The sequence below is a fragment of the Physella acuta genome, unplaced genomic scaffold (genome assembly GCF_028476545.2).
Source record: "Physella acuta isolate Inbredline_101_S28 unplaced genomic scaffold, ASM2847654v3 ptg000048l, whole genome shotgun sequence".
NCBI classification, from domain to species: domain Eukaryota; kingdom Metazoa; phylum Mollusca; class Gastropoda; family Physidae; genus Physella; species Physella acuta.
This window is the reverse complement of record NW_026731568.1, coordinates 215463-226763: the sequence shown is the minus strand read 5'-3', so window position 1 is coordinate 226763 and position 11301 is coordinate 215463. Positions and strand designations below refer to the sequence as shown.

General features: G+C 37.2%; 1 protein-coding gene across 1 annotated transcript; it reads left to right on the top strand.

Moving 5' to 3' along the window:
• Positions 1-393: 393 nt before the first annotated feature.
• LOC131944594 (toll-like receptor 4) lies at positions 394-1986 on the top strand. Its single transcript, XM_059305282.1, has one exon. It carries the CDS (start codon positions 394-396, stop codon positions 1486-1488), a length of 1095 nt encoding a protein of 364 aa, XP_059161265.1. The 3' UTR covers positions 1489-1986.
• Positions 1987-11301: the final 9315 nt, after the last annotated feature.

Sequence of the window (11301 nt, the reverse complement as noted above, 5' to 3'; positions counted from 1 at the left end):
ATCATTCATGACTACTCAAAACCACAGGCTGCTAAAAATTCTCTGTTGAAAACTGATTATGGCAATATGTGCAGAACGTCTAACCCTACTCAAAACTACAACTTTAACTATAATCTAAACGATAGTAGCTTCATGTTCACGTCTAATATTAGCAACGGGTATAAGTTATACATTTCCAAGTCTCTTCGATGTTTAAACTTTGGAAATTTAATCACGGATTTTTCGATTGAATCGAATGGAACGTTTGTATACGCTGATAATCTCGTTTATCTAGATGTATCGGATGGCGGCGGGTCAATGTTTACCCATCACCTACACGGACTGACAAATATAAAAGCTCTTATTCTATCAGGCAGTGAACTTACAGTTATCAACAGAACATTCTTCGACACGATGCCAAGTTTAGAGACACTGGACTTGTCAAGTTGTCAGCTCAGTGGTCAGTTTATGGCAGAGTCTGGAGGAAGATTGTTCCAGAATCTTCAATATTTAAAGCAGCTTGATCTGTCTTTTAATCAACTGGCGTTTCTTAGCCCTGAAATTTTCTCCAAAAATGTCAATCTCAAAGAGCTTTTTCTTGCAGGAAACAGGTTCAAGAAAATTCCATTTAGTTTGAAGAACACTCCTAGGCTGAGTGTCTTGGACATGAGATTTAATGAATTGACGAGACTTCCTGTCGAAATAAGAAATAATTTGGACAAAATTTTTAAAGAAAACAAGGAGTTCAGCTTTTATTTAGAAGGAAATGTTTTATCTTGTGGATGCCATGACATCCAATTCTTACAGTGGATACAGTTGACAGTTGTAAATATGGATATGTTCAGGAACTATTCGTGCGTTGATAACGATGGAGTTTTAACATACACGACAGCTCTTTCAGATCTACAAATTTACTGGCGTCAGTGTTGGGGAACATTTTTCCTGTATCTTTCTGTGATCCTGTTTTGCTTGCTTATCATTGGATTTGTGTTGTGTTTTTTTGTTACCAAGTACAAAACGTACATCATTTCTGGGCTGCTGAATTTGTTTAGTGAAACCTTTCTAAAGAAACCTTCCAACTACGAGATTGGTGTCTTCATTGGTTATGCTGATAGAGATTACCAGTTAGCTTGTCATGACCTCAGGCAGTTTATCGAGGCCACGCTGGGGTTAACGACCTTTATTCGTGACCGTGACCTCTCACCTTCAACCGACCTGGCGTCTGGGATTATCGATGCTATAAATAGAAGTTGGCGCGTGCTTCTGGTCGTGAACGAAACTTTTCTCTCGCAAGACGATTGGTTCCTCTACACATGCAGGTCAGCCATATCCAACCTGACGCCCGCTAATCCTAATCTTATTGTGATTATGGTTGACAGCCAGTTACGTCATCGTTTACCACGTGACATCCTGGGGGCGGTGTCTGAGGAAAACATCATCGTCATGAACGAGGGGAGGAGACTCAAGTATGACGTCACGGATAAGCTGAGAACTCGATTACTAGCCTAACCATTTTAAAGACTAGTTCACACAAGTACAGACATAAAGAATAGTTTAAACAAGATTCATAGGCAAGTTCACACAAGACATAAAGAATAGTTCAAAAAGATACAAAGGCACGTGTCCTCTCACCTTCAACTGACGTTGCCTCTACCACTGCCACTGTGCATGCAATAGACAGAAGTTGGCGCGTTCTTCTGGTTGTCAACGAACGAAACGTTTTTGTCAATTGACCGTTGGTTCTTGTTCATGTGTAGAGCAGCCACATCTGCTTTGACGTCTGCTAACCCTAAAAGGATTGTCGTTCTTGTTGAGGACCAGTTACGTCACCGTCTGCCAGCGGAACTGTCGAGAGTTGTTTTGGAGGATAACATTGTTGTTACCAGAGGAAATTTCTTAGACTATTCGCTGACGGAAAAACTAAGAACACGATTGGTAGAATAAATACAAGTTATTAACTAGAACTGAAAGGAAAATGTTCACAGAGATTCTCTTATACACTTTGACATAACTACGTTTAAACTGATTTAAGTTTACTATTAAGATAAAGGTTCAGATTTTTTAAAAACATTTACTTTGAAAATAAAACATAAAATCAGTTTAGAATATCTCTCATTGTGTAGGTTTATATTTGTTTCTCTGTTGTAACAATCATGCTTTTGTAGATAACAAAACCAACTATTATGCCAACATAGTCTCTTTACTTTTAGCAAGGTTCTATTTTTTACTATGTTAATTTATATACTATATTGTTTAATGTTTGAAATTATAGAATAAATAAACAAAAATACGACACACAGATAAGTGGTAATGTTTTATAGACCTTTAGAAATAATTAGACAGCGTTCAGTATTAAAAGGCCTAACATTAACTATAAATGTTGCTTAAGTTAATTATTCAGTATACTTTAATACAAGAATTGTAATTCCAATTTATCCGATTTACTCCGATATCGTCTCCTGTCAATATGAACTATCCCTTAAACGATCTGAGTAGTTTATGTATTATGTTGCTAATCTTATAAGGATACGAGTAATGGTAATCGCAATGGCAATGGCAATGGCAATGGCAATGGCAATATCAATGGCAATGGTCATGGTCATGGTCATGGTCATGGTCATGGTCATGGTCATGGTCATGGTCATGGTCATGGTCATGGTCATGGTCATGGTCATGGTCATGGTCATGGTCATGGTCATGGTCATGGTCATGGTCATGGTCATGGTCATGGTCATGGTCATGGTCATGGTCATGGTCATGGTCATGGTCATGGTCATGGTCATGGTCATGGTCATGGTCATGGTTATTATAAACTTAATTATAATGGTAATTATAATGGTAAGTGGTAAGGGGTAAAAGGTAAGGAAAAGAGGTAAGGGGTGAGGGTATGGTTTAGGGTAAGGATAAGAATAAGTCTAGAATCAAACATCTACTGCAGTAAAGCAGGATGTCTAATTGAACCCGGTAGTTTGAGAAAAAGTGGGGATTTTTTGTTGCGTTAGCCAACGGAGTCTCCGTTTGCTAAAAGGATATTTATGAACAGATCTTTGATCTGTGTGGGTTTTTATATTTGTGATAGGTGGGCTGTGACCATGTGAAACCAACACTCAACAAAGCTGCGGACGTTTTATATATTTTTTTTACTTTCTGATTACCTTCATGGTGTGCTTATTGTTACGTCCTGATTGGTAACACTTATGTTTTGGGCGTTGTACTGTAATTTTTCAACCTTTGTTATAGGAAATATATCTCATTGATATTTTTTCAACGTAAGCCTACGTTTAAAGGCAAAAGGAAGGTAACGAATGTACAGATTTTACCGACTAAATATTCCGATTGCAGGCTTATTCATCCAGGAAGTAAAATACATATTTACTGATTAATATATAATCGCATTTCTACCAATAGCTCTTTCATAGAATAGTTCATTCTGTCTGTTATGAAGTCATCAGTATGGTTGGTACTGTTGGCTGCAGTGAGAGGTTAAAGAAAAGACACCAAAACAATTTCAACACAGCAACTTTAATTTGGTAGATGGTGAGACTAAACACTACATGATAGTCTTAATATGGCCTAAAAAGGAAGAGAACTTGTTCATTAGAAGCGCCCGGCCTTAGTGGCCAGCCCTACCACACTTGACAAAACAAAACACGTTTATATTCTAGCAAGGCTAAAGTTGAACTGTCCTATCTCTCTGGCCCTCACCACCCAAACACAATAAGGTATCTCATTACGTGTTTTCCAAAATTTGCATCCCAGGTCAGCTGGGATGTATTCAGGTCAAAGACCAGGCGACCGAGAGGGTTGGGGGGATAACCCACTAGCATCAACAATGGACTTATAACTTTATAACACTGTCATATCCATACCAGTTATTATATCTTGTTGTTAATTCAAACAGCAAAGTATTGAATTGACAGCGTCGATTAAGGAGAACAAAATAAATCACCAATAGCAGAGTTATGAATAGGAATGTAATCAATATTTATAAAGCAAAGTGGTCGGGTGCCCGGTAGGGCACTTCCAGGCGGCGCAGGCGCTTCAAATTTGGCAGTATCGTGCCTTGGGGCGACAGAACACGGGGGGCAGTGCCGGTTGGCCAACAAGTCCACGAAAAGGGGTCAAAACTGATTTCGACTGACCGGCGCCTTTTATGAGCTATATATCGAAAACAAATTCCCACGTAGGAACCTCTTCACAACTCTTGAGGTCGTAGACCGACCCTCGGGGATGGCAAAAAAAATTATGATATGTTCCGGAAATCTCGCCGGAAGACCGTTAGAACTGACCGGTCCGAAGTTTCCCTATATAAACATTGTTAATTTTCCAAAAATCGATAGCTCTTTTCAAAACAGTGTTTTGGAACTTTGGCTATGAACATATGTGTTACGGTTAGGTTGCTGTGAGAGGGTTTGATTTACTTGACTCAGCCAACTACCATTTCACTCGTCTCCAATACCAGGGAGAGAGTATTAAACCTTGAGAGTCACTAAAGCTATGTTACATTCAGACAGATCAACGATAAACGATCAGGAATAAGATGAACCAAGAAATCCTTGTGCAAATCTTTTAATCTTGTATCTACAGATGTCTATCTTCCTAAACCCTATCTCTCAACTTGAGTCCTGTCAACAAACACACGTCCTCTCACACCGACGATAAGGATTCAACTGCTCACACATAAACTCATAGCAACCAACTCTCTAACCTAAAACGTCACTATCTTTCGTATCGCATCACACATTCACTCGTTCAATATACGGCCGCACCATCAACCATGCGCACCGATTTCCCCAGTCAAACATACATCATAACATTACCCCCCTCTCTATTCAAGCTAATCCCATTAGCTTCAACCATTTTCATCAAGTCTAACTTATTTCTACCAACATATCAAATATCATCTCCAACATACTTTTGATCTAACAATATCAACTAGGTGCTATACATTAACATTCATTCTATTTCCCAATCCTAATTATCACATTGCATTGTAATTTTACTCCCACACAATTTTATTTTAATCACTCGCATTCAACAAATAGTTTCTCTTGAAATCTCTCCCTCAGATAAGTATTCTTGGGTTTTCACACACTTCTCATCATCATCATACTCTGCAATGTCCATCTCTTGACACCAGTAGCTATAAAAGAAAAATTATACCCAACATCCCATTAGTTTAGACCACCACAACCTGTGATGGCAAACAGAGCCCCCAGTGCCACCATTTAGTGGACATCTGTGGTTGTTCACATCTTTACATGCAATATCACTAATACAGCTTAATCAACATGGCACTGGATCTCCCAGCTCCTGTAATAAAGTCCTATTAACACATGATATAACCATATCAACTCAGCATAAAGACTTCTCTCAACCTAGAAAAATAATCAATTCAGTATATCATTTTAGTACAACAAAATATTTCCACATCATGAATCAGGTAACTTAAGATTCTCATCAACCTAGGGAAGTAAACATAATCACATCAACACATATCATAAGCAATCAAACCCCTTCAAAGTGACTATAGACATCATTAGTTCATAATATTAGTGTAATCATCATGCAACAACAAAAAAGAACTTATCATATCATTATTTACCATTATCATAAGTATAATATCTCTAGAACAACTTTTATGTCAAAGCTTCATCAACCAACATCGTCATATATTAATCAAACAAAACTCAGAGTGCTATCAACCAAGCACCTCAACATATCAACATGTTTATATATATATAACATACCTTACACTACATTCTTTTCTTTGACAATTACCTCAGTTGTTTTTTTAAAATTCAATCACTAGGATCAGGCAAATTTGCTCTAAATATGTCAGCCCAAACACAATTTGGATCATTAATTTTTATTGTCTCAGTTCCATCAGCAGAGGTCATTAGAGCACACTGTAAGTCATTCAATTCCCCATCCCCATCACTAGCCATAAAACATTGTGCCTTACTTTGTTCTGTATCATCTTTCTTACACCACTTTCTGTTTCTATTTCTATTCTGATTCCTATCTCCTATATTAATCTTAGTGCCATCTACCTTGTCAGAGCCATCATACTTTATTAGACTGGTCAACTCATGTACTTTACCAACAAGTTTTCCTATTTCCTTTTCAAGGATGCTGATTTTGTTTTCTAAGTTCTGGACTTTTCTACTTCCATTATAATCTCTTACCCCAGGAACATTTCCTATTATCAAGTCATACGGGCCTTTTCTAAAAACCACAGCATCTACATATCCGGTAATCTGTTTTGATCTGACAAAAACTCTAGCCACAGGCCAACTATAGCTTCTACCTCCGAACACATTCACACGCTTCCTTTTATTAGTGTACTGATGGGATTTAACAAATGTATCTCTAACAGCAATAATGGAGGCATCAGTATCCCTGATTGTCACTGTATTCATCCTATTCACAGAAGCTTTGAAAGTATTCATCCCCTGGCAATTTTTATTTAACACTGCTATGTATACACTATCCTGGTCTTGATTATAACTATTTCTCCCTGACTCTTGAAATTCCCTGCAATCTTTCCTCATATGCCCAGACCTATTACAACCAAAACATCTAATTTGTGGTCTAATTCCTACCTCATCCCTAACTCTAACCCTATCAGTACATTTCCTCCCTAAATGACCTGCCTTTTGACAATTATAACAATTATATGATCCCTGGAAAACTACATTTGGACTTGCATTATTCCTTCTGATTTTCTTGTTGTCTACCATTTTACTACAATTTCTTTCTACTCCCTGAGCTAAAAACATATGACCATATTCTGTCTCTTTCCTAATGGTTTTATTTGGATGGGCAGCCTGATATTTTTGCCATAGGTCAGTACATGCAGCTAAGGTTCTGGGTTTCCTTTCTTGGAGATAACCAAATAAAATTTTATGGACTGAGGTCAAAACCTTGTTGACTAGAATAAATTCTTTCAAATTTTCCACTGTCAAATCTAACCCCGAAGCATCATACCACCTATCGAAACTTGTTCTAATATTATTTGAAAAGATTTTGAAATCCTCTGTTTTCTGGCAATAATTCCTGAAATTTTACTCTGTAGGCTTCTTCTGTTAGGTGGTAATATTCTAACAAAGTCTTTTTGAGAATTCTATAGTCTTTCATCTCAACTTCTGTTTCTTCTTCTTCGTTCTTAATTATTAGTGTTGAAGGGGATCGAGATTTATCTGCCAGTGGGTTTGAACTCGAGACTTTGTTCGAATTAATCAACCATGAGCTTTTTGCCGACTCGGCCACGCCTCCAACACAATTAAGCGTTACGTGTCAACTGGTTATGCGCCATTGAGGCCATTGACTCCGATTTCAGCCTGCTTTTCTTTTTGGATTTGCTTCCATAGTCTTTGTCCAACCAAGAACAATCTACAAGGCAGCAGTTGTTTGATTTTGGAGTTGTCTCTCCTAGAAGGGTGGCTGTCCCCAGCTAACGAGCCTCATCTGCCCGAGGGTTCGAACTCGAGACTTTTCGGTTTAGCACAACTTCTGTTAAACCCTGGCATACATCCAATCCCTTACCTCCTATCAATACCAATAACTGTGTCCCCCACTGTGACTCTTGAACATTGGTAGTTCTTGCTATCGTTTCAAATCTCCTTATGTACGAGTCAAGGTTGTCCTTGCACTCATCAAATTTTGGAATCTTCCCTAAAATATTACTTTCATAATTTCTCACCTCCTTAGTTACTTGCTTGCCCACATTATCTAATTTAGCCGGTTTCAAATTTGCTTCATATTCCAACTTTACTTTTTCTATCTCTATTCTAGCTTGCTCATTAGCCTCAATCCTAACTCTCTCAATATCTAATTCCTGTTTAGCTATTTCACATTTATAGACCCTACTAGCTGTCCCCTCTACTAGTTTCATTTGTCTAGTTACCCAGTTCTCTAAATCTTCACCCTTATATTCCAGACTCTGTCCTAACTTATACATTTTCCTAATTTCTTCTGTGTCCATTCTAGATCCAATACTAGTTACTAGTATCCACAAATATATCCAAATCAATCTAGATCTAAGCCCTAGATTTACCTGTTTAAGAAGTGACTAATCACCTTCTTACGCACAACAACACTCTTTTTTAATATTTATATGATACAATATACGACCCTTCAAATTATAATATGTAGGTCTACTAGCTAGATCACCATTAAATTTATTAAACTGTGATTATACACAGAATCTAGATCTAGATCCAATTCCTAACGTATACAAAACTAATATATCTATATATATATATCTATATATATAATTCTCTTCTGGGATCAGTTAGAAAACAAGCTGCAAGCGCGCCTTTGCAGTCCCCTCTCTTCCTCTCTATCGCCCCACCCCCACATGATCTGGTGAGCGGTGTTCACTCTGTTTACATTTTACAATCACAGAGACGGGTTTGGTGACGGCTATTAGGGGCAGATAATTTAGTTTGAAACGATTTTAAACTTAGAGGAGGTAACTAAGAGGAGGCTGCTTTCACGTGGGGGGGGTAGTGTTTTTAAGCAAATATTTTCAATGGCATCATTGGTACTGTCGAATTCACAAATTATAAATTACTGAAAAGTAGAAAAAAAACAACTAAATAGCGGCGTATGATACGCAGCGGGTCGGCTCGTATATATAATTCTCTTCTGGGATCAGTTAGAAAACAAGCTGCAAGCGCCTCCTTGCAGTCCCCTCTCTTTCTCTCTATCACTATCACTTTACAAAGAAGAGCCGGGTTTCTATTAGGGGCAGATAATTTAGTTCGATTTTAAACTTACAGGAGGTAACTAAGAAATAACTAAGAGGAGGCTGCTTTCACGGGGGGGGGGGTGTAGGGTCGGGGTTTGGGGAAAGTGGGGGGGGGGGGGGGAGGGGGTTAGTGTTTTAAAGCAAATATTTTCAGTGGCAGCATTGGTACTGTCGGATTTACAAATTATGAATTACTGAAAAGTAGAAAATAAAACAACTAAATAGCGGCGTATGATACACTGCGGGTCGGCTCGTCAATAATATAAATGATAGCTCAACCAAACAACAATGTGGTAAACACCCCACAGATGTACTCTAAATAGTTAGAAACTGGTGGCACTTATCTTAAAAAACGAATTCACACAGATCCAGGTCCCGACACACAGATCCCCTTGCAGCAGTCTTGCTTGTACAACTGTACAACACGTCTTGAAACTTGAAACACAAATATACAACTAAAATGTTGAATCTGTCCACATAAAGGGACATAACCCGGGAATAATTCACCTCATCTCTATCATACTTTAACTAGATTCCTGGTTGTATGATTACTAAAATTGTATATTTTTTCAACTTTTGCTCATATCATGATATTAATTTTTATTCCTTTCTCTACTTGCCACTCGTAATGGCACAAGAACTTTGACATTATAGACAACGGATATATCACAATTATAATATATGTTTTTTTTTCATCATAAATGTATGATACGTTTGTTGTGTAAATTATCCCTATTGATTTTTAATTAGCTTTGAAGTTTTAAAACTTCTATTTTGTGGTCCCATACTCAACAGATGCCGTTTCAATAAATCAATCTTTAAAGGGGGAGGAACCCAGTAAAAACCTAACTTTATAATTCTATTGGTTAGTTCCCCTAGTGTTATTTTCATTGAAGTTGATTTTTTGTTTTCATTTATGTCATGCTCTAAATCAGATGCTACGAGTAAATAACAAAGTTTGGACTACTTGCTGGATCCGTCACGTACGTCAGCCGTTATGCTCCAGTATTATTTGTGCAACAGGCTGTAGGAATAGTCTTGTTATGTCAACTATTTTTAAATAATTTAATATTCTAATTTTTTTAAATAAATTTTTGTAATTTTATTTAGCAAATACAAACCTATATGTATAGCTGCACATTGTCATTAGCATTACGGTTCTCTACACATTTAAATATTTCTTTAAAATTTAGTTTTGTTTTAATGTTGTTTTAAGCATCTAATTGCTTTTGATGTTGCAACCCCTCGGCCCTCGGAAGTTTCACGTGAACCCCCCCCCCCCCTTTAGGAGAAATTTAAAGTGCCTCCCCTTTATCACCCTCCTTAAAGTTTTAATCCCACCCCCACTTCCTCCTCCACCTGAAACCCCGTTAATTTGAGTGGAAATTATAGATAGTGTTTGCATTTTTTTTTATTTTGTGTTCGTTTTAAGTTGCATTTTAAGACACCTGGGTTTTCCGTACATTTAGTAATAGAATGATGTCACTGCTGGCGAAATATTGAAAGGAACCAGATCTAATGCTCGATACGGCTTGATCAAGCTGCAGAATCTGCTGTCTAAAATATCTCGCGTTTGTTAAACTAACTGCCATGTTATTTTACTAAAACTTTGTGGGTTGGGAGGGGTAGGGGCTAATTTATGTTGGCAGGTTCTAGATTGTGTGGACTAAGTGTTCGCTAGTGCTGTTATAAACTTTGACACTTACATGTGTTTTTATTGTGCTTGACCAAGACACTGCTGATATTTAGGACACGGGACTGTGAATAACATTCATCTTTTAACACATACAATCGAACAACCTAGTGAATAACATTCATCTTTGAACACATACAATAGAAAAACCTAGTGAATAACATTCATCTTTTAACACACACAATCGAAAAACCTAGTGAATAACATTCATCTTTTAACACATACAATAGAAAAACCTAGTGAATAACATTCATCTTTTAACACATACAATCGAAAAACCTAGTGAATAACATTCATTTTTTAACACATACAATCAAAAAAACCTATTTAGAATGGTCTAAGTAGGCCGATTCTGAAATTATTTACCGAGGAAGTAAAAAGTTTATTTTCAAATGTCCAGGTTTATAAATACTTTTTCTGTTAATCGTTCCCCCAGCTCGGTGTTTCAACAGCTAATTCCAAGGTCTTAAATTTAACAGAGAATAATTTACATGCTTGTCAGGGAAATATTGAATCTACATCTACGACATATAAATTTAAAATGTATGGGATATTTCACTTCCTTGATACCCTGGGGTGTTTAAAATAATATATAAATGTCTGCTTGTAAGTTGAGACATCCGTAATTTTAAAGCTATTATTATCTTTCTGGTTTTGTAAGAAGGGTTAGCAGAGCGTGGCAGCCCACTTTACAACATTGTAGATAGCGTCGTCGTCTTTAAACTTCCGTCAGTCGCCACTATCCGATGTGACTCTAAGGCTTCTGTGTTCTTAGTAAGTCTAGCCGACAACAGATCAAACTTAGCAGTCTTCAATTTGGTATGTTTTGTGGGTTTTTTAAACATTTATTTGAATACTCGGCTTACAATGATTT